Here is a 25,510-nt window from a genome sequence, read left to right on the forward strand (position 1 = left end):
GTTCGAACATTAAAGAGTTCCTTCATTTTAGCTTAAGCATTAAATGCTTGAGGAATTGGGTGATGACTAATGAGGGGGGTAGAGCTCATTCTAAGTTTATTCCCAAGTGCCAAACAAGTTCCAAACATCTTTTGCATTTCACAGTTTCTTCCTATTGTAGCTTTATATGTTTTTATTGTTCTTTCAATTGCATCAACCTCTAGGGCCAAGTTTCCAAGCCCCGATTCAAGGATGTTGATAGAGGGTGCCAAACCCAATGACTAATGACAATCAACCCAAAGAATGGAGATGGATAACCGAGAAAGATGGAAATTGTAAGATTACCCTGGACACAATATATCAATTAGTGCCTCCCCAGTAGCGCCCTTCCTAAATCATAAGGCCTTAAAGGAGGTTCCAAGCTGCCCTCCCAAGTAAAGTGTGGGAAAAAGGATACAATTAAGAGTGGTAAAGCATCCAGTTTGCCCCATCATTCCTACTAATATGCCCATAACATTAAATGAAAGAACATGATTGCTAAATTGGTTAGATAAACTATTGATAGATGAGCAACCTTCCTTCAAGAAGAATGGTAGATGGGAGAGAGCCCTAACAGGAGCAATAGGTGGAGAAATCTGGCATAATGCTATTTAAAGACAATGATAGGGTTGTTGACTTGGTGCAAGCAGGAAAATTAGGAGAAAAAAAATCTCCTATGGGTTACCCACTTTTGGTGGGTAGCAATGCCCTCAAATGTTATAGCTCTTTCAATTGCATGGTTGCCATTAGAAATTTGATTACAAGTGTTCTTTTTGGCAAAAATGGTTTCCGTTGCTAGGATGCCTCTATGCACCAACTTATCTTGGAACGGATGCTTAATTGCCAAAATGTCACTTTGCACATCACAAACTAATGCCTTGGTCTAGTTGTGACCAATGGACACAATCTTTGTGAATCTGGTCAGGTCAAGAGAATTTGTTACCCATAGACTTTACATCTTATTGACCATTGATGGATTTGAACATTTATTATGCTTTATTAACCATGGTTTAATTTTATTTTCTTGTGTTATGTTGTTTCTATTATGAAGTTATGTTGTTAGTTTATTTTACATATGCATTATGTTGTTACTATTATAAAGTTAAATTGTTCTTCTATATATATATATATATATTCGAATTTAATGGCAAATTTTATCAGAGGCTTGCAATTTTTTATCGAATTTCATTGATGTTGAATTTGAACACAAACACGAACCAGGTGACTATGCAAACATAAACCAAGTGACTTGACCTTAAACTAACCAGGATTAAAGAAAGCCATGGGATGGAAAAAATTAATATCTTATAATTTATAAAACAGCATGCATGTTTTTGCATGGATTATATGATATTGTCTACTTCTTAGCAGATCGCACTCTCTAATGAGAGAGTTGATTGCATTCCTTAATTTATCTACATGCCAATTTCTGCCCTATTCAATGTAATGGACATTTTTATCTTCACCACTTGTAAGATTAGGAAATAATATTAAACAAGGACTCTCACTTCCATTTTTTACAATTATAAGAAATATAGACTACACCCTGTTGTTCACGACATTAAATAATGATATCTGTGCTCTATTTTGGAAAGAAATATTTGAATATCTGAATGTGGAAACATCCCTCTTTAACCTAAATCTAAATTACAAAATGTAGGTGGTGAAAATACGTTTGAGCTCATGGGAGTTTGGACTGCCAGAGAAAGACATTTGTGTACCATATTTAATATTTGCCTTGCCATTAATGTTGCATGTTTCATGCTGATCCACATGTTTAAGCAGTGCTCTCTATTATGTTAGTCATGAATTCTGCATTTTGCGTGTCTTGTGTTCCCCTCATTCTTGGGTGTGTGTGTTTAACAGCTCCTAAAAGTTTTCTAAAATAACCACCTAATATCCAATATTCCACCAAGTTTTCGGGACGTGGGGACGGGGGAGCGGGGATACGCAGGAGCGGCCTATGCAAAAGCTCCCTACCAATTCTTAGGAAATGTGGGGGGATGTCGAGGTTTTTAACACATGGGAACCCGATAAAAATACTAAAAATTTATTAATATGTCAATGAAATTTTATAATTTATTATTTAACTATTTTTATCATTATATAACACTGACATCATGAAGGATAAATCGATGAATCATATAACTGAAACAAATTTAAAATGAAAAGCATGATACAATCATACATGTAACTGTAACAATGTAAAATGAAAATAAAAGTTTAAACCATATTGAAGTTCCAACTATGAATACTAAATATTGAAATAAAAGTCAAGTCTGATACATCAAGATTCAAATTTCTATAGTTAAAAAGTTAACATAATGTTAGTTTTAGCTTATTAAAATTAGTGTCAGTAAATGTTGCATAAATGAGAACTTTTTATAGTTTTTTGTGTTTCTTAAAATTCAAAATATGATTGTGACGTGTTAGCATGTTCAACAAAATTGAGTGCATGGAAATTTAGAAAATTGTCGGGTTTACATAAATTTTGTCCCATGAAACGACATGTATCATGGCTCGCAACCATGAGAATGGGAAAGTCAGAACAAAATCAGTATTATCATTCACGTCATCAAGTCAATATCGACAAAGTTGGGACACAACATCACTGATGCACTAATATATGGTCCTTTCCTATCCACGATCTGAGAAAATTAACTATCTATCACCTTTAACAACTTAGATTAAGTCCACGTACATATATGTTTTCATAAATACCAGCATGTTTGAGCTGTCAGTAGAAGCATCAATGGTGTATTGAGAGCTAGCAGGCTGGAAGATCGAAAGGAGGAGGCAGAGATTGATTTGGGGTATTTCCATCTAGCACAACCCATGCCATTTTCAATCCCCAGCTCGTGTGAACCTCCAAGTGACAATGCATGAACCAATGCCTGCAAAAGTTACCGAATAGAATTTGAACAATAGAATTTGCTGTCTTAGATCATTGCGACCAGGATTGTAAGAGGGGAATAGATTGGATAAATGTAAATAATATTACCTATGTTGTCAGCTCGTAATCGACCCCTTTTTTGAGGAAACAACCCCCTTTGGAGTTTTTGTTTGTACCCTTTTTTTGGGAGCATCGGGAAACGACCCTAGGTCCCCAGAGCGTGAGGGAGCAAGGAATCATGATTCCCAAGTGGAGGGACAAGCCCCTGTGGAACACTACTAATATCATTTCATTATTTGTTCCCATATGTAATGTCCCCAAATTTTGGATTAATTGGCGAGGTGGTTAGAAGGGTTTTCCATAGCTTGTGTCAACCTAGTCATAGGAGCAGAATTACTCCATTGGTGGGCCCAAAGGATTTTAGAGGAGTTTTATAGGCCTAACTGGGATCACTTACCTATTTCATCATCGAGATCAATTTCGCATGTTCTTCTCTTGGTTTTGTTGCATTCCAACCATTTCCGTAAAATGGCATATTTTAATAAATTATGCTTAAGGTGTTGTTTCGCGCTGATTACTTGGAGAAACCCCTTAGTGTAATAGCTCGTTGGAATCGGGGCAAAAAGATCTACAAGGCAGAATGATAAAAAGGGGCTTTGGGTGGCCAATGTGACCACAAAGGTGAATTAAGCATTTTCCAACATTAAAAGTCACTCTAATTAGTTTATAAAAGTTACTTTATTAAATAAAGAATGGAAAAGTGCTTTAAAATATTTAATTGGATGGAAAAGGTAAGTGAGTTATAAAAAAAGGGAAATGAGGGGTCTCTCCTCATTCATTCGTGCATTTGTGAATTTGGAGAAAAGACTCTTGGAGAGAGTTTGAAGAAGGAGCTTAGGGTTTTGGAACCCTAGCCGTCATATCAGACTTCGGTGTTGAAATTAGACACCCTAATTTGGATTCGAGAGTGAAATCACTTAGATTTCACTGCTAAGCTTCAATGGAGAATAAAGTTTCCGAGAAATATTGAGGTATTCTAGTGTTATCAGTTGATTTTATGGTCTTATTTGTTATCTTGCATCTCATTGTTACAGGCTGGGAGATACCCATGAAGATATTAATTGCCAAGCCACTGTTGGGGTCGATTTGGTGGTCGCATCTCATACAGTCTGGGGGAATCGAATGTCTGGTGTCAAAAAACGAGTTCTGGAGTTTGAACAGACCCCAAAAACTTTCACTTCCTTGCTGGTCAAAGTCTTTTGCTGAGGCACGAAATTGTTGAGGTGGAAAGAGGTCAAATACCCTCTTATTTACTGCTGGACGTGTTTCCTTTCTGCTGAGGAATGTATTGCTGCCATTGGGGACAAAATTACATTGAGCCATGAGCCTCTTTGCTGCTGGAGGAAATTTCTGGGTCGTATTCCTTCATTCTGCTATGTGTTTCTCTGCTCGGGACAAGGGAAATAAGTCCTGAGTGCAAATATTATTTAGGTCAGGCTTCATACAGCCCATTTCTCTGGAATGCTGTAGCTGTTGGTGTCATTTCCTTATGCATGGAACGAGGAATGAAGAAAAGGAGTCATGCTGGACACTCTAAACACAGCAGCAAACACATGTGGCTATTTTCTCTGGAGGGGCTGCTAAATTGAAGACATCTTCGCTGGAGAAAAAGAACCAGGTTTCCTTGTCACATTATTCTCTGATGTATTTGCTAAGAAAATAAACAAAGAGGCTTTTTCCTGTCATTTCCTTTGTGGTGGAGATTATATATCAGCACTGTAAAATTTCTGAGTTGTTAATACAAATATATCAGTCCGCTGAGGTGTGTTTTAAGGGTGTTTATTATCACTGTATGTCATTATTCAGAGTAAATGCATGAATATGCACCTACAGAAGTGTTTGTCCTTAATTAATTGAAGAAATCTGCCACCAAACTCAGTCACACACTCAGAAAATTATTGAAATTTCGTGCTGTTCCCTATGTGAGATTATTACAGTGGTAAATGGTCACCTACAGCAAGTATAAACAAACTGTTTGAAGAAATATATCACTGAAACTCGAGCCAAAAAACTCAGAAATTTTAGAGGAAAATTGGAAGATTAAGGAGGATTATTACATCATAGTATTTTTAAAAATCAGCTTTTGGAATAAAACATAAAGTACACCAATGATGACATTCAGCTGTGCCTTTATCTGGATTCAACAATAGAAATTATAACTATCCACACTCAAACAAGCATAAACCTTCTGAAATCAAAAAGACTGCAGCTCTTACCACACTGCTTGCATCTCTTCCTCCACAAAGCAATAGCAGACCATCTGAACGAGCACTTGCAGTTGCATACCTATCCAAGCAACCAATATATCACAGTATACCTTACAAACTTATCAAAACAAGCGTAAGAAGTTTATCAATAAAAGACATGACTCATAACACGCAGACAAACTAGGTCATTCATGAAGCTTCAAACAAAACTAGTAAATCTGATGCCTTGTCATTTAAAAGGTGGTGCAATCCAATTTTTTTAACAATTTATAACAGGTTTGTCTCATAGTTACAACTTACAATATACATGTAAAATTCTTTATGGTAAATAAACAGTCTTGGCATATATAAAAAAATATTATTTTAGTATGTAAATGTATTAATAAGCCATAAAAAATATGAATCTGGTCATAAATTTTGGCTGCAGTTTCTGAAAATAAAATAAGTTTTATTAGGAACTCGTTGCTCAAGTTCTATAAGGAAATATTGGGCAAGCACTAGATTAAGGTTCATTAATGTTTAGAATATGAAATCAATCCTTGTATTGGCTCCAGATTTGTAGTAATTTTATTCATTACTATTCAATATTTTTACACAAGTTAATGTAGTTTCCCACGTTGTTTCATATTAAAACACTTCAGTCATATTTATTCATTTTTTTGGATCTTGTACTTCCCTAATCTTGCAACTATGAACCATAGTTATCAAAACCGGAACAGTCATTGAACCGGTAGACCCCCCAAACCAGGAACCACTCAGAACCATATGGAAACCAGTAAAAAAAAACAGACCAAAAACCAGTCAACCAAAAACACATAAAATATTCAAATTTTAAAGAAAAACATATATATTCATGTGCATCCATATGAATCCAAACCATTTATACACAAATAAGCAAAAGTTCTCATTTATAAATCATGTAAGGGTGCACATAACCAAAATACATCAGCAAACAAGCTCCACATGGCCTCTAGGATCTAAAAAAATTATGCTACAACAAATACCTATATATCATCAAAATCATTTCCTATATTGGGATCTTCGTTATCAATATCACCCTCTAAGCATTAAAATAAGATAGAAAAGTCATAGCATGTCAAGTCAAGATTTTGTTTGAGTGATGGGATTTTTTTAGTAGGCTCATGAGAGAGGATTTCAGCAACCAATGTCACTAACATCAAGGTACATAGAGGGGGGTTTGGTGCTCTTGATTAAATACTAGTTCCATACCCTCGTACATGAGAAAATCCAATGTAGTGTTGCAATCCCCCTAGTCCTGAAATCCTGGAAAATTGTTAAGCCTGCTGGATTTTAAGTGACATCTAAAATTCTACTTTCTCCATATGAAATCCACTCTCAAACATCCTGAGTCATTTTATGGTAATATTACTTTAAGAATTTAACATTACCATGAAATGCATAGCAATAGTAGAGCCATATGCTTGAATATTAGGCACCTATTCTGCGCTAGTGCCCAACTAAGTCAAACATTAAAAGAAAAAAGAAAATGTAAAACAGGGCCCACTAGCTACATTCTACGTCACTTTACCGTACCAAACCGGACAAATACGGTTCAAGTCACTGGTTTGAACCAATTTTTGCCTCAAAATGGTCAAACCAGTCTGAACCGAACAGTCCGGTTTGGTCCTTAGAACACTGCTATGAACTTCACCTCCAGAAACCATCGGCAAACCATAATTACAAATCCAAGTACTGGAATCAAGACACTTAACTTGATTTTTGCATGAATTTAGTGTGATGATATCTAAAGGCTTAAAGCTAGAACTTACCATATTCCTTTGAAAAAAAGCATACAACCAAAACTTGGAACCATTTTCACAGGCTGGCTCTTTAATGTTCTCTGGCATGGAAAAGAATTATAACCAAGAGGACAATATGCAGGAAAGTTGCCCATCACAGGTAGCCTGAATAGTTGGAACTAATGGTATTAATGTTACCCGCCTCAATTCAATTCCTAGCTAAACCACCTGGTATGGTTGGTAGACTATTATATCAGACCAAAGGGTTGGAAGCAGTGCAATGTGATCTCTGGTGGTGTGGATGATAGTGTGTTTGTTATGCTCTTGACCTGCGAGAAGATGCCAAAATACCAAATATACGAAGAAATACAACCCAGAACACAGAACAAAATGAGAAAACAGCAAATATTTTATTATTCAGTGATGAAAGCAATGTTCACTCGCCTCTTCAATGGGGCAAGCTCCAACAGAGCAGAGCTCGATTACAAAATAAGACACGACGCTCCTCAATGGGGAGTCTCTATCCTTTATATAGGATTCATACATTCAATACCATGGGTCAGTACCATGGTTCTCTCAAGACCATCTATCTAATACCATGGCCCGTTTGCAACTAACTGTGGTCCCTTTCTTTAAATGCGGGTCAACCACTTACAATTATTAATACAGGCTTTATTGACTCTTTAACTAACTATAACTATGACTCGACCCTATTACATAAATAAGGGGGTTAGGGTTGGACCCTAACATGCCCTCCCCCATAAAAATAGCCTTGTCAAGGCTGAAGCTGCAGAAACTTCTGAAGAATAGTGGTTGGTTCCCATGTCGCATCTTCTGGGAGGTGTCTTTCCACTTGACGAGGACTTCCTTGATCGTGCAGCCGCGCAGATGTCGTTCTCGCGTGTCGAGGACCTGTTCAAGTTGGAGCCAGAGTGAACCCTCTTCATCCAATTCAAGTAGACTGGTTTGAATTCTGCAATTGTTCCCCACCACTTTCTTGAGGCGTGATACATGGAAAATTGGATGGATTTTTGTAGTTGGTGGCAAGGCTAGCTTGTAGGCTACGTCTCTAATGCGCTGAAGTATTTGATAAGGTCCGTAGAATTTTGGAGCTAATTTCTGATAGCCCTTGTCTTTGAGTGATGTTTGCTTGTATGGTTGTAGCCTCAAGAATACCTGATCCCCTTCTTGAAATGTGCGTTGTGAACGATGTTGGTCTGCCTGTTGCTTCATGCGATTATGAGCTTGATGGAGATTATCTTTGAGACGGGCTAGCATGGTTGCACAGTTCTGTAGGAGTTGATCCACTGCTTGCACCTTAGAGCATCCAGGGATATAAGAAGTAGGTGAAGGTGGGAGTTGACCATATACTGCTTCATATGGAGTCATCTCGATGGTGGCATGATAGTTAGTATTATACCACCATTCAGCTAGAGGTAACCACTGTACCAATGTTGCACTAATCGTTATCGAGATACTATCGGCACGGGGAAAAAATCGGGAAAAATTGTAACATACAAAAATATTCATTTTTTTGCAATTTTTTTAATATCTAAAGCATATACGACATAAAATAGATACATTGACACATAAATATGATAAAATAACTAATATATAAGATGTTTAATATCATTTCTAGTGCCACATCACACATAACAGTCAATCATGTCCTGAATAGTAACCTCAACCTCAAAATATCAACAAAAAATATAATAATGTATCTCATATCATGAGTCATAATGTCATATACAACGAAATGAATCAAATAACTAAAGTCTAATACTACTGATTTCCTTTGCCCTCTAGATGTAGATGTCAGTGGAGTTGGCAGTAGACTCTGCTATGCTCTAGAAGCTGAAGAACTAGGAGCTACAGGAGGTAGACCACGTCCTCTACTTGTGACAGGGGTAGCTTGGGTCACCTCCTCCTCCTCATTAAAATATATATATATATATATATATATATATATATATATATATATATATCCACGATTTTTTCCCAAAAAATCGCGATTTTTTCATAAAAATCGGCCAAAAAAAACCCCCGATTTTATCTTCTTTTTGAAAAAATCACGATAAAACGATTTTATTGCGATTTTTTGGCGATTAGTGCAACACTACACTGTACCCATTGACGTTGCTTTTCGGAAGTGAAGCACCTTAGGTAGGTCTCCAAACATTTGTTGACTGCTTCAGTTTGACCATCAATTTGGGGATGATAGGAAGTACTTAGTTGGAGTTGGGTGCCTTGTACATTGAAAAGTTCTTGCCAAAGTTACTAGTGAAGGTCGGGTCACGATCAGACACATTGGAAGTGGGCATGCCATGCAGTTTGAAGATCTGGTCCATGAAAGCTTGGGCCACCAAAGTGGGGGTAAATGGGTGGGGTAGGGTGCAAAAATGAGCATTTTTAGAAATTCTGTCCACAACCATGATGACTGACTTGTTGCCTGACTTTAGAAGACCAATAATGAAATCCATAGAAACATCTGTCCAGATTGCAGCAGGGATGGGCAATGGTTGTAAGGTGCTTGGTGACTTAACTGTTTCTCCTGTGGTGTTGACACACATCACATTCAGCTACAAAAGTAAGAATGTCAATTTTCATGCCTGTCCAAAAGAAGGAACGAGTGCGAACATAAGTCTTCTGAAAGCCTGCATGGCCTGTAGCGGGAGATGAGTGCAACGCTGCCAAAATGCGTGTTTTTAGGGTGGTTGTCGGTGATATCACTACTCTATCCTTGTAGCAAAGAATCTCATCCTTCCAAGAGTATCCCATTGTGGAATTAGGATCTGCTCTCAAGTTATTAATGATTTGGGAGAGAGAGGAATGTGAAAACCATTCCTTGCGAGCTTCTTCAATCCAATCTGGAATGGGAAGAGAGATTGATAGCAAGGTGTTGTCATCCTCAAATTGGCGGGATAAAACATTCGCTACAACAATTTCGTGCCCTCTCTTGAAAATTATCTCATAATCATATCCCAGCGTTTTGGCCAGCCATTTATTTTGTTGGGACGAGGATAGACGTTGCTCCAAAAAATATTTGAGCCTTTGATGGTCAGTGCGGAATTGGAAACGCAGCCCCAATAAGTATGGTCAACAGGTATCTACTACACGTAAGATGGCCATCATCTCCTTCTCATAGGTAGATTGTCCTAGATGTTTCCCACTTAGTTGTTGGCTGGTGAAAGCCAAGGGTCGACCTTCCTGCATTAAGACGGCCCCAATACCTGTGCCTGAAGCATCACATTCAATCACAAAAGATTTGGTGAAGTCGAGTAGTGCCAATACGAGAGTGGAACACATGGCATGTTTGAGAGCCATAAACGCTTGTTGTGCTTCATCAGTCCAGAGGAATGAATTTTTCTTGAGAAGGTTAGTGAGGGGTCTAGCAATGCGACCATAATTGCAGACAAATTTGCGATAGTAGCCTGTGAGACCCAAGAATCCCCTCAAACTCTTCAAGGTCTTTGGTTGGGGCCAATCCTGCATTGCCTGGATCTTTTTGGGATCCACCCTGACACCTTCACAACCCACAATGTGGCCCAAATACTCGACTTCTTCCATGCCAAAAGAGCACTTGGACAATTTGACAAATAATTTATGCTTCCAGAGTAGTCGCAAGAGCAAGTCTACATGTTGAAGATGTTTTTCCCAGGTGAAGCTGTAGATGAGAATGTCATCAAAGAAAACGAGGACAAATTTTCTAAGATATGGTTTGAGCAGGTGATTCATGAGGCTCTGAAAAGTGGATGGAGCATTACAAAGACCAAATAGCATGACCAAGAATTCATAATGGCCTTCATGAGTACGGAAAGCAATCTTGGAAATGTCTACTTCTTTCATGCGTATTTGGTGATAGCCCGAACGAAGATCTAGCTTAGTAAATAATTGAGCACCATGTAGTTCATCCAGCAAATCATCAACAACCGGGATAGGGAATTTATCTTTGACTGTGAGCTTGTTGAGGGCCCTGAAGTCTGGACACATGCGCCATTCCCCATCTTTCTTGAGCACCATGACCACTAGTGATGAATAAGGACTGATGCTAGGATGAATGACACCGGCTTCCAGGAGTTCCTTGATGATTTTTTCAATTTCATTCTTTTGGGCGAAAGGATATCTATATGGGCGCACATTCAGCGGTTGTGCCCCTGGGACCAAAGTGATGCTATGATCATGTTCCCCTCTAGAGGGTGGAAGCTCTTTAGGTTTGTCAAAGACCTGTTGGTGGCGGTTTAAGACATGTTACATCTCAGGATGAATATGAAGAGTAGTGGGCTCGATGGCCTGGATGGCATTAAATTGGGCGATAACTCCATGATGGCCCTTTTTCAACAACTTTTCCATTCGATGCGAGCTGATGATAGAAGGAGCACCTGCCTGGAGTCCACGGAGGGTATGCATGTGGTCATTCTACTTAAAACTCATATATAACTCCTGGAAATCCATTGTGATTGGGCCTAGTGTGCGAAGCCATTCAACACCCAAGACCAGAGTTGCGGGGGAGCACCCCCCTCGAACCCGCTCCCAATCCGTGCTTCGGACGGGAGCGGGTCGAAAGTGCGCTCCCTCCCAATAAAAAAAATTGTGCTCCCTGCCCAAACAGGGAGCAACCTCGGGAGCATCGCTCCCGAAGCGAAAATTAAAGCCCGGGAGCGATCTGGGAGCGATCGCTCCAGAGCGTTTAATTATCGCTCCGGGAGCGACGTGCGCACCGCCGGGAGCAAATCGCACGGACAAATAAAGAAACAAAACAAAATTAAACAACAACAAAAAACAACACTAAAGAACCATAAATTGCCAAAAACCAACCAATAGAGAAAAAACAAAAATAAATAAAAATAAAAATTGTTTAGGGCTTGGGGGGCATTTTTTATTTCATTGTGACTTGAATGAGTTGAGGAGAGCCAAGGAGATTGTGCAAAGGAGGGAGGAGGAGCGAGAAGCGAGCGTCGAAGAGCAAGGAGCAAGCCTGCAAGGAGGTTAGTAACTTAATCATTTAGTAGTTTAAACTTTAGTTACTTAGTAATTTAGTAATTTAGTTTAATTTAGTTAGTAATTTAGTAAATATATAACTTATTTAGTAAATGAATCATGAATCTAAATAAATTAAATTAATTCTCTCATTCCCATTAAATTTTGTAGATTCAAAAGCCTACAAATATCAAACATCATGGACCTGGTTATATTTCTTGGCATTTTCTTGTTTCTGGTCCCTTTTTTGGTTATTATGGTGTTGGAGAGTAGGAAACGGAGGGGCCAAAATGAAGAGGGGGATAAAGAAGCTAGAGAAAGTGAATTTGATGAAAACCCCGGTGAAGAGGCACTGGAGGAGGGTGAATATGACTCTCAAAAAACTAAACAAGACCAAACCCCATTGTGGAAATATGTTAACAGGGCTAAAGCAGAGAAAGGGGGTGGAACCACTAAATTTCATTGACCCCATTGCAACAATAATTACACAGGTTCATACACTCGTGCCAGAAAACACCTCTGCAGGAAAAGGCCATGGGATGGAGATAAACAAATAGGAATCAAAACTTGTGCAGCTGTGTCAACAGCAGATAGAGCCAAATACATATGGGAAGAGGAGGAAGCCCAATACAAATTTAAAAAATCAAGGGGTTTCTTTGAACCAAGCTCACAATCACAAGCACAAAGAACTCCTTCAGCATCCTCCCAAGGCAATGGATATGGAGGCATAGGGTCACCAACTTTAATGCGTAGAACCATATCAGATTTCCTTGATGAGGGGTGTAGGAATGATGTGGATTCAAAAGTTTACAGGTTTCTCTATGCATGTGGAATACCATTCAATGTTCTTCGCTCACCTTATTAGCACGAAATGGTTTCTGCCATAAATGATGCCCCTAAAGGATACAAGAGCCCTGGGTATGACAAGGCAAGAACCGTTGGACTTGATCATGAGAAAGCAAAAATATCACATTCTTTGAATAGAATGACAAGTTCTTGGACTGACCATGGGGTGTCCATTGTATCTGATGGATGGACAAATGTAAAAGGAAAGCCATTGATAAGTGTTCTTGTTGTGTCTGTTAGTGGTGCCATCTTTCTAAATGCATATGATTACTCAGACAAGTTCAAGACCGCCATCAACATTGCAGAAGCATTACTTGAAACAATTGACCATATTGGGCCATACAATGTCATCCAAGTCATCACTGATAATGCTCCTAATTGTAAGGTAGCGGGAGAAATTATTGAGGATATATACCCCAACATATTTTGGTCTGGGTGTTTGGTTCACACATTGAACCTTTTGATGCATGATGTTGTTAAGAACAAAAATGAACAATACAAATGAATTGGTGATTTTTACAAGAAAGACAAACAAATGATAAAATTTATTACAAATCATAGCAATACACATGGCCTTTTCCGCAGTCACTCAAGATTGAAGTTGTCGAAGATTGCGAAGACTAGATTTGGTAGCTATTACCTCACCTTCAGGCACCTTTTGAAGGTAAGAGAGTCATTGGCTAGCATGGTATCAAGTCCACACTGGCAGCTATTAAAGGAAAGGGCTACAAATGCAGCTGACAGGCGAGGTTTTGAACTGGTGGAGGAGGCCACTCTTGATGGTATGTTTTGGTCAGGTGTGAGGAAAGTATTGGATTTCACCAAGCCCATTTATCACATGATTCGGTTTGCAGATACAGATAAACCAATGATTGGCGAGGTGTATGAGCAGATGGATACCATGTTGGGGCAAATAAAAGATATTGTTCATAACAAAGATCCCGACTTGTACAAACTGATTCACGATTGTGTGTGTGTACGGTGGAATAAACTTAATATTCCACTACATTGCTTGGCGTATATCCTTACGCCAAAATACTACTCTACATCTTGGTTGGGCCAATCTGCACCAGGGGGTGGGATTAGGACCAAACCCCATTTAGATGCAGAGGTAACTAGAGGATATTTGGATGTATTAGAAAAGTTGATACCTGACAAGGAGGAATGTGCAGTTGTGCACCTTGAAATAGGCAAATACTTCAGTGACACTGTTTTGTTTGGTACCTTCCATGCAATGGAAGACAGAGACGGATTTGATTCTCTCACATGGTGAGCAACATATGGCGGCCAGGGACTTTTGCCAAAATTGGCAAAAAAAGTTCTATCACAGGTTGTAAATACTTCTTCTGCAAAGAGGTGTTGGAGCACCTACAGCTTCATACATAATGTGAAAAGAAACAAACTCAATGAAAACCGGGCAGAAAGCTTGGTTTATGTGCACTACAACTTGAGGTTGTTGAATCATTACTGTGATCGGGCTTATGAGGATCCCACATATAAAATTTGGGACAACTACCCAGAGGATGACAATTTGGAGGATGGCACTATACATCTTGAAGAACTGGAAGAGGAACTTATAAGGGATGAAGATGAAGCAGCTACAGCAGCCATGCCACCTCCACCATCCAGTGGCAGTGCTCGAGTTCCGAGTCTTGTTCCTTTGCTATCGCCACCTCCATCTACACCCTCACATGGAGGGCATGTGCCTTCTAGTTCTGGTCGTCGGTCTGTGCAGGAGACTCCTAGAAGACCACCACGACCTACTCATACAGGAGACTCTCGTGGCAAGGGCCACATGTAGGTTACTTGCCTTTTCTAGTTTCTATTAGTTTTCATAACTGTTGAGTCTTGAGTCCTTGACTCTTGACTCTTTCATATCATAATGATATTTTTTGTAAACAATATATGACTGTGACAATGAAAGGCATCAATAATATTGTGCCCAATTGCAAATTGACTGCTAAAGCAAGATCCCATGCAACTTTTTAAACCATATTCTGCAACAAATTCGATCTGAGTATCCAAAAACTGTGAAATTAAATGGATTTGTAGACAAGCCCCCCAATTTTTTTTGAAAAAAAGGTAACGGCAATATTGTGTGCATGTCTTTGAGATAAAAAGTTCTAACAAATAAACTAATATCAAAGATAAATCTTAGAGATAACTTCTGAAAAGACGTCTTGGTTGTTGCCACCAACTGCTACTGTCACAAAGTGCTGTCAGTCAAGCTCATGTTGCTAGTCTTTAGTGAGAATATAGATGACGGAAAAGGGATTTGCAGGATTTAGACTCACATTCTTTTTCTTCTTTTTTGGTTAGACTTTTCTTCTCCTTACTAGTCATTTTTTTAGTTTTTCCTATTAAAAATTTTATGTCAGTTTTTCATGTTTTTTCTGGAGCAGGGCCATTTCCCAAGAAATAACCAGCAAATTGACCAACATAATCAAATTGGAAACATTTCTGGAAGTATCACCCAGAACCCGTTTCCAGGGTATTTACGAAAAAACACAGGGGGTGTCATTTCCTGCTACAATGGTGCTGAGTCATAACTTATGCTCTGGTAAGTGACACAAAATCTCCTGAGTCCTTACCAATGAGCAATTTCAAACTGGTATTTTCATTTTTCACTATTCCTACTATCAGTGGCGCTGAATCCTGATATCACACTCTGGTGCTCAATAATTTGAAAACTCTCGGCAGTTGGCACCTTCAGTATGAATGTGGATAGAAATTTGTGGTCTTCAAGTTTGTGATAGTCACTACAGCCAATATAGCATAAAACTGCTGCCCCGTAGAAAAAATTATTGTTGTTATGAATACAGGAAAATATTCCTCCCCAGAACTATCAATATTACTAAACAGAAAACATGTGTTTTTGCTTTACTGAGTTGTCACTTCTGTGCCTGCAGAATTGTCAACATGCAATCTGCACCATCGATGAGATTCCGAGACAGAACTACCATGAGATACTACAGCAAATTCAGCAATGTCAACAAATGCATTGACAATAATTTGCATGAATTGGATTTGATGTTTGATCTTTGAACACTACAGCAGATTCGACTGCCAGTTCCAGAAGCATCCTATAGTAGGCATGTGTCAAGTTTTGAATTTTGACCTGAAAACCTAAGAATAAGAACAGCGATGAGATTCTGATGCTACTTCAGATTATGACAAAAGGTCATTGAATAGTTCAGTATCAGATGTTTGTTATAGGAGAGATAATTGCTAAATGTAAAAACAGCAACAACATCAGCATTCAGCTACAAATATCATAATAGCATGCAGGCAATTATTTTCCAGACCTGGGTCAAAAAGCTCCTGACATAATATTGACATCCTATCCCCCCAGTTCCTCTATACAGATGGAATACTGTTCTTTCACAATCCCATTAGCTTGCTGGACTTATTTCTTTTCTTTCTCAAAAATATTTTTATCATAATTATCACTGTTGCTAAAATCTATGATTGTCCAAGTTCTTCAGATCCAAGTTTAGGCTTGATATTTTACTTATTTTTCCTGATTTTTCTGAATTCCTCAGTTTTGCGAAAGCGGCAATTATTAACATACATATGAAAACAAATCCAAATCATATTTATTGAGGAAAACAAAGAAAAATGGACCCCATTGAAGATCTCCCAGTTTCTCAAATCCTTTCAAGGCATACATTCTTCAGAAGATTTGACAACCCTTAGTAGAACAGCCTTCCCTGACAGAAGGGTAATGTGCTGGCTTCTGCAGAACGACCCTCCATTGATAATGGTTTGGCTGGCCTCAGCAAGATATGTTTAATTCAACAACTCATGATATTTAAGAAAGGTATATTTATCTTTCTATCTTTAAGAAAGGCATATTTATCTTTTCATCTTCCCTCTCTGCTTTCTTGCAGTACCAGGACCAGAGATGCATAGCCCTCTTCATCAGGGAGATCTTCCAACACAGATATCAGCTCCTGCATGCCATGCCCTGCTTTGGGATGATCAGGACAATCACCTCATACTTTCATGTTGTCAGCCAGATGGGAGCAACATATGGCAGGCAGACTTCCAAGGTACACCAGACAGTAGAATGGTGAGACCTTGGGTTTCTCCTCAGCCTCCCCCTTTGGGAGACCAACCAATATTATCGAGAGCAGGTTGGAGGTGCCATATCATACATCTGGACACACGTTCTGAAGGTGTTAGAGGGATCAGCTCCATATGGATCCAGCACAGAGTGCTTCCCACCCATCAAATTACCTCCAGTGCTAGAGGAGCAGCCAAAGATCCATTCAAAGTTATTTTTTTTATTTAATCAGCAAAATCAGTTGACCTTCTGCCTGCCACCGAGGAGACTTGGGATTGAGTCATTGGGGTTGCCGCTATACTCCTGAGCCTAATGCAACTGCCCACAAGCCTCATTAGACAGGTAAACCGAGCTTCGAACCTGAGCAGGGGCCCTATAATAGCCCTTCCGGTATGGGACGTCCACCGTACAGCCTCAATGGGCTTCTATTCAAAGTTTCTTTCTTTAGACCTTAGGTGCTAGGAGTATATCCCCCACCAGCCCCCCCCAAGGATCATACAGCCGAAGCCTCCAATGGTTCCAGTGGACTCTAACAAGAAGTCAGTGCCCAACTCACACCCCTCACCGTCAGTGACCAGTCATCAAACTCATGGGACCCTGATGCCATTGGCTTCATTTTGTATCATTGTACCTTTGTCAAGGTTTTATACATGTGTTCTGAGGATGCACTATTGTAGGCTTCTTTCTTTATATTATTTTCGGCATTTTAAAGGTGACAAGGTTGCGCTCCCATATTCTACTCTTACTAGTTGTATTCTTCAATCCCATTGACCTACTTTTCTCATCACTCATCAGACATTTTTTGAATTATTTTATGTTATCTTATATTTTTCATTTACAATGCTAAAAAATATTCAAACTCTAGAGTTGGGATCATTTCTAAATTCTATCAGAGTATTAAAATATACGAAATTCTTGAGAATTGAGGGACATTAACTTTATTGTGAAAAGTTCCTATAGAAGTACAATTGGCTTATATTTTGAGATACTTATTAATTACATTCAAGACTCAAAACTACAAAAGGAAAATATGCAACCGGAGAAACTAGCTTAGTTCAGCAGAGTCAGTGTTAATTGGGAGCGAGAGCAAAAGCGGGGAGTGGGAGCAAAAACAGGAGCGGGAGCGACATTTTCAAAAGCTCCAGGTTTGGGAGCGAATCCCGGAGCGATTTTTATATAATATATATATTTTTTATATTTTGATACATATATGTCAACAAAAACATGTAGAATGATGAATTAGATATAAAAAACATAGATTGATCACTGAACCATCAACCATATAACATCAATCATCTAGAAGTTATAATCTTCATCAACCACGTCCACAAGTTATTAACATACAACATATTGAGCCTCGTGAATCATGATTCATCAATCTTAAAGTTTCAACTTCAAGCTTTCAAAATTGAAAATTCAATATATAACATTTATCATCATTGATCACCAAAGTTGTACTTGTAAGCTAAGTTTAAACTTTAAACTTTAACCATTACAAGAAATAATATCTAACATGAAATGAAATGTTATAAGATGAATTATGAAATGAAGGGAAACAACTTTCACGAAGCATCATATTCATAATTAAGAATCATTACCAATAATTGAGTTATAATTGCTAACTTCAAACTTCAAACTTAAATTTTCACAGTCATATATTGTTTACAAAAAATATCATTATGATATGAAAGAGTCAAGACTCAACAATTATGAAAACTAATAGAAACTAGAAAAGACAAGTAAACTGTAAATCTATTATCTACTACTACATGTGGCCCTCGCCACGAGAAGTGTCTAATGTATGAGCAAGGCATGGCGGTATTCTAGGAGTCTCCCGCACAGTCTGATGACCAAAACCAGAAGGTACATGCCCTCCATGTGAGGGTGTAGATGGAGGCGGCGACAGCAAAGGAACAAGACTCGGAACTCGAGCACTGCTACTGCATGTTAGAGGTGGCATGGTTGTTGCTTCATCTTCCTCTCTTATAAGTTCCGCTTCCAGTTCTTCAAGATGTATAGTGCCATCCTCCAAATTATCATCCTCTGGGTGGTTGTCCCAAATTTTATATGTTGGATCCTCATAAGCCCGATCACAGTAATGACTCAACAACCTCAAGTTGTAGTGCACATAAACCAAGCTTTCTGCCCGGTTGAGTCTGTTTCTTTTCACATTATGTATGAAGTTGTAGGTGCTCCAACACCTCTTTGAAGAAGAAGTATTTACAACCTGTGATAGAACTTTTTTTGCCAATTTTGGCAAAAGTCCATGGCCGCCATATGATTCCCACCATGTGAGAGCATCAAATCTGCCTCTATCTTCCATTGCATGAAAGGTACCAAACAAACTAGTGGAACTGAAATATCTACCTATTTCAAAACGCACACTAGCACATTCCTCCCTATTAGGTATCAACTTTGCTAATGCTTGCAAATATCCTGTAGATACCTCTTCATCTATATGGGGTTTGGCCCTAACCCAACCCCCTGGTGCAGGTTGGCCCAACCAAGATGTAAAGTAGTATTTTGGCGTAAGGATATATGCCAAGCAATGCAGTGGAACATTACATTTATCCCACCTATACACACACAATCGTGAATCAGTTTGTACAAGTTGGGATCATTGTTATGAACAATATCTTTTATTTGCCCCAACATGGTATCCATCTGCTCATACACCTCGCCAATCATTGGTTTATCTGTATCTACAAACCAAATCATGTGATAAATGGGCTTGGTGAAATCCAATACTTGCCTCACACGTGCCCAAAACATACCATCAAGAGCGGCCTCCTCCACCTGTTCAAAACCTTGCATGTCAGCTGCATTTGTAGCCCTTTCCTTTAATAGCTGCCAGTGTGGACTTGATACCATGCTAGCCAATGACTCTCTTACCTTCAAAAGGCGCCTAAAGGTGAGGTAATAGCTACCAAATCTAGTCCTCGCAATCTTCAACAACTCCAATCTTGAGTGACTGCGGAAAAGGCCATGGGTATTGCTATGATTTGTAATAAATTTTATCAATTGTTTGCCTCTCTTGTACAAATCACCAATCCATTTGTATTGTTCGTTTTTGTTCTTAACAATATCATGCATCAAAAGGTCCATTGTGTGAACCAAACACCCAGACCAAAATATGTCGAGGTATTTATCCTCAATAATTGCTCCCAATGCCTTACAATTAGGAGCATTATCAGTGATGACTTGGATGACATTGTATGACCCAAAATACGGTCAATTGTTTCAAGTAATGGTTCTGCAATGTTGATCGCAATCTTGAACTTGTCTGAGTAATCATATGCATTTAGAAAGATGGCACCACTAACAGATACAGCAAGAACATTTATCAATGGCTTGCCTTTTACATTTGTCCATCCATCAGATACAATGGACACCCCATGGTCAGTTCAAGAACTTGTCATTCTATTCAAAGAATGTGATATTTTTTCTTTTTCATGATCAAGTTCAACGGTCCTTGCCTTGTCATACCCAGGGCTCTTGTATCCTTTAGGGGCATCATTTATGGTAGAAACCATTTCGTGCCAATAAGGTGAGCGAAGAACATTGAATGGTATCCCACATGCATAGAGAAACCTGTAAACTTTTGAATCCACATCATTCCTACACCCTTCATCAAGGAAATCTAAAATGGTTCTACGCCTTAAACCTGGTGACCCTGCGCCTCCATATCCACTGTCTTGGGAGGATGCTAAAGGAGTTCTTTGTGCATGTGATTGTGAGCTTGGTTCAAATAAACCCTTTGATTTTTTAGACTTTTATTCAGCTTCCTCCTCTTCCCTTATGTATTTGGCTCTATCTGCTGCTAACACACCTGTACAAGTTTTGATTCCTATTTGTTTATCTCCATCCCATGGCATTTTCCCGCATAGGTGTTTTCTGGCACGGGTGTATGAACCTGTGCAATGGAGGCAATGAAATTTAGTGGTTCCACCCCCTTTCCCTGCTTCAGGCCTGTTAACATATTTCCACAATGGGGTTTGGTCTTGTTTAGTTTTTTGAGCTGACTCATGTTCACTCTCCTCCAGCTCCTCCTCACCGGGGTTTTCATCAAATCCACTATGTCCCCCTTCTTCATCCCCTTCTTCATTTTCAATTTCAACCCTCCTTTTTCTACTCTCCAACATCATAATAACCAAAAAAGGAACCAAGAAGAAGAAAATGCCAAGAAATATAACCATGATGTTTGAAATTTGATGTTTTGAATCTACAAAATTTAAAAAAAATGGAATGGGAATGGGAATGGGAAATAGAGAAAAATTTTGTTTATTTATTTAGGAATAAACATTAAAAAAAAAATTGCTAGACACTCTACTCAATATTGTAGAGCCTACCTCTTTGGCGTCCAATCTCCTCTCGCAAGCTCTTCAATCTCCCTTTGCTCCTTGCTTTCTCTTGCTCTCTCACTCTCTTGCTCCTTGCTCCTTGATCTCTCTTGCTTTCTCCTTGCTCTCTCTTGCGCTCTCACTCTCTCCTTGCTCCTCACTCTCACCCTCTCTCAATCCCAATCTCACTCTCACTCTCACAATGATGAAATGAAATTAGGGAGGTCTATTTAACCCTCCCCCCCTCCCTCCCTCACTTTATTTCGCCGAAATTTTTTTTCTGCGCATATATGCTCCCGTCGGTCACTCTCGTCGCTCCAAGAGCAGTCAAGAGCGATTACTCCCTGACTGCTCCCGGGTTATAAAAATCGCTCCCGGAGCAACAGGAGCAACACTCCCTGCTTCGCTCTGGAAATAGACAGGGAGCGCAAATTTTTTTACGGGAACGACTTCGGGAGCACACTCCTGACCCGCTCCCGAGTCGCCCTTGCCCGGAGCGCGGATTGGGAGCAAGATCGAGGGGGAGGGGGGGCGCTCCCCCGCAACATTGAGCAGAGTTATTGGTTCTTTCCCTCAGTAATTCATATAAAGGATTAAAAAATGGTCAAACATAGATTCATGAGACTATTAAGGATGAAAGTTTCCTCAACTTCAAAGCTAAGTAACATGACACATCCTCCAGGTGACACGAATTTGACTTGTGTCAAACACGAGCCCTACTAATGTCTTGAAATCTGGACATGTATCCACTATCCAGTGAAAAAAGTATCTTAAAATGGATTCATTGCCTCATGCTCATGCAATTCAGACATAGGTTTGGAGGTGTCACAGGTTTTGGAGTGTAGCTAAGAATGATTAAGCAATGTTAGAAGGGATTCCAAGTGTTGGGAAGTGGATTTGTCTAAGCCGTGATAATGTTATGCAATTAATGCTAATGTTAAATGACATTCTCCTTTATCTCTCATTTTTATCCTTTTACTTATATTTTTAACATTATATTAATTGACTCAGGATGTTTGAGAGTGGTTCCGAGTCCCGACCTCATCAGATTTCATATGGAGAAAGTACGATTTTAGATCGCACTAAAAATCCAGCAAACTTAACAATTTTCAAGATTGGGGGGATTGCAACATTTCCCACGGAGTTTGTCATGTATGATTGAATGTAACTAGCATTAGTATTAAGAGGACCAAGCCCTATGTGTGCCTTGATGTTAGTGGCATTGATCATTGAACTACTCTAACATGACCCTAATAAAATGTAGCCATCGCTCAAACAGAATCTCGATTTGACATGTTAAGCTTTTTCTATCTTATTTTAATGCTTGAGGGTGATATCAACGATGAGGATCCAAATATCGACAATGATCTTGATGATATGTATTATGTAGTACTAACTATATGATGTAGCATGATTTTTTTTGGACTCTACAGCCCATTTAGGGCCTCTTTGTTGATATATTTTGGGTTCAAAGTTGGAATGCACTCAGTGCTATTTTGGTTACATGCATTAGTTGTATAACTGAATTTGTATCATCATCATGTAAATGTTTTACATATTTCACATTATATGTGCAATTCACTAATTTGTTATATTTTTTTAATATATAATACATAACGTGTCCTCCATATCATTTTCAGGGATCACCATGTCATGTGTCAAATATTTGTATTTTTGTTTCCTCTGTGTCCCATGTCCTCCTGTCATGTGACTTAGCTTAAAGGATACCATAATATGTTATCAAATTATGGTGGTAGAATCCCATCTATGAAATGAAATCACTTCTCGAATGTGCCAAGGCCCACAACTAGTATTTTACATTACATTGTTTTAAAATTACTTCAACCTGCATGTATCTACAAAAATTGAGCTAGAACTTCTAAGGCTTATATGGCAAAAAAATAAAAAAATAAAAGAAATTATGCCTTCCACTCACATGCACGGAGGTGGACCATCCCCTTCTGGCTCTAGCTTACGCCACTCATAAGGTTTGGCTGCAGTGTCCAGGGCCCAAACATCTGCCAAAGGTCGTTTACCTGGATAAAAGACACACAAAATTTTTGCAGTCATCCTATTTAAGATAGAGGCAGTGGCTTGTATCCCTAAAGAAATAAGAAACAACAAAATTACAGCAATATAATCTTACAAGATGCCAAAGGCATAGTCTAATATAAATAAAAAATAAAATAAAATAATTGTGCACCCTTACCATCATTTCCGCCAATTGCTAAGAGAAATCTCTGGCCTACAAGAGCCATCACATGGCCATAACGAGGTCCAGGACCAGGTCCCTGAACAACCACCCTGCAAACATCACATGTTTCAGCAACATCATTTTTTACACTTTTGAAGAACCACACATGTAAGAAATGTGTCCTAGTTAGATGAATAACCTGTGCCAACGTGGCCGTTGCTGTGTCAGGTCCAGAACATGCAGATCCTCCGTGGACAGCCCAGCAGGACCAATACCACCCTATATAAAAATAGTGAGCAAGAAACAACAGCATGATTATGTACTTGTAGAATTCCTAACATACTGCTGAATCGCTGATATGACAACATAACAAAAGGTACCTGGATGACGACCATGGTACCTACAGCAGTTGCAACATGGGCAGCTCGGGGAGATGGTGGATCTCCTACAGGAGTAAGCCTGCAAATAGTGCTACAGATTAGTGAAGCCAAAGTTGAATTTACCTCATATATCTCCAGACTCTTAACCAGAGGAACCAGAGATTTAATCGGCATTTGCTAAGTATAATAGTTGTAAGCTATCTCGCAGTAATCTGAATTTCTACTGCTTCATAATATCAATTGCACTCAAACTTCTAAGCAAAATGCCAAAAATATTGAGACCACGCAGACAATTTTCTGTATTAGATATTTATTATAAAATATTTTCTCACACTCAACCCTCTGTCATTTGATTGATTTATTAGTTATTGCAACCACTTCAATGAAATTGTGGGACAACAGGATCCAAGATCATGTTATGAAAACCAATCTCCAGAAATTTCAGGAAATTAAAAAATAAGCAGTCCTGAATCTTCAACAAATTCTTCTGCGTGGTTGAACATCAGTGTTTCCCAATGCATTTCAACATATCTTTTCATGGTGCATCTTTTTGACTTGATTACTAGGCCCGTTTTACTTCATGGCTCTGACATCTGGGGGAGCTAGCTTACTTCAACCTGACTGGGCTAAATTAAGAGATTCCAATCACTTATGATGCAGCACATAACTTGCTGAAAACAGACAGTCCCCTCGGCCATCATTCAACCAGAGTTTGGTACCCATCCCTTGCACCTCGATACTATTTTCAGACTACTCTCCTTCCTCCACAGGGTCTGGAGTCAGGAAGGCGCCTTCCTGGTTCTTTGCTTATTGATTGTGTCACCTACATGAGATTGAGTTGGAAATGTACCTCATCTTCCAATGTCCTATTTATGAAATCAGGGGTTTCATTGCCTCTACCGAGGCTCAAGAGGTTCCCTCACTACTTTCTTCAACTGTCCAGATCACAATGTCGAGCTTTTGTTAAAACAGAAAGCGTTGTGTTATATGAGAGTCCTCTCAATCTGTTACGAACATTCTGTTCAACAACTAAAAAAAGTTAAAACATCCAATCCAAATACATTACAAATGAGAGATCTATAAAGGATAGAATAAACATATTGTAACATCAATTGAATGAATGATGAATCAAGATGCTTCATGTTGAATTATATGTATTGACCGGTGAGAATGGACAGAAATGACCTTTCGTTTATTGATTATCAGTGTCTAATATATCATTATTGTTGTCGTTGTTGTTGTGCATATTTATGCATATTGTATGTCGTCTCACCTAAAGGAGGCTTTGACCTCAAAGCATGGTTAGAAGAAAGCTACAACATCAACCTTGCTTGTATTCTGTTGATACTCTTGATGTTGTGATGGTTAATAAAACAAGACAGTCAGATCTTCGAATGTTTAAACAACACTATCGTATTTGTCAGGCCAGGGTAACTCCAGAATGGTCAAAGAAAAAACTGATATTTTAATTCATTAGCTAGCTATCATTTATATACATAAATGGAACGGATCCGTTCATCTTCTTGATGACTGTTCGCGTTCCAGTTCACCCATCCGTTGAGGATTAGGTGTCAACATTCCCCCCCTTAATCTGAAGGGATGTTGGTGAGTCCAAGCATCGTTCTGAATCTTTCAAGCTTTTCTCTTCCAAGTGCTTTGGTGAAGATGTCTGCAATTTGCTCGTTTGTGGAACAATGACGGAGATGGATTGTTTTGGCCTCAACATGATGTCGAATCAGATGATATTTAGTATTGATGTGCTTAGTACG

The 25,510-nt window shown here is 38.9% G+C and overlaps 1 protein-coding gene across 1 annotated transcript in view; it reads right to left on the bottom strand.

The window, feature by feature from the left end:
- The window catches only part of LOC149195992 (serine/threonine-protein phosphatase BSL3-like), a 193,846-nt gene that overhangs the window by 145,152 nt on the left and 23,184 nt on the right, over nt 1–25,510 (bottom strand). Inside the window, exons 3-7 of the mRNA XM_089405460.1 lie at nt 23,742–23,820; nt 23,561–23,640; nt 23,377–23,471; nt 23,104–23,203; nt 5,188–5,257 (exon numbers count right to left, since the gene is read on the bottom strand). Of these exons, the coding sequence (XP_089261586.1) occupies nt 5,188–5,257; nt 23,104–23,203; nt 23,377–23,471; nt 23,561–23,640; nt 23,742–23,820 (424 nt within the window). The remainder of the gene's footprint in view (nt 1–5,187; nt 5,258–23,103; nt 23,204–23,376; nt 23,472–23,560; nt 23,641–23,741; nt 23,821–25,510) is intronic.

The sequence above is a fragment of the Pinus tabuliformis genome, chromosome 2_2, assembly GCF_031772625.1.
Source record: "Pinus tabuliformis cultivar Carrire ecotype Pingquan chromosome 2_2, CPIR1, whole genome shotgun sequence".
In the NCBI taxonomy this organism is placed as follows: domain Eukaryota; kingdom Viridiplantae; phylum Streptophyta; class Pinopsida; order Pinales; family Pinaceae; genus Pinus; species Pinus tabuliformis.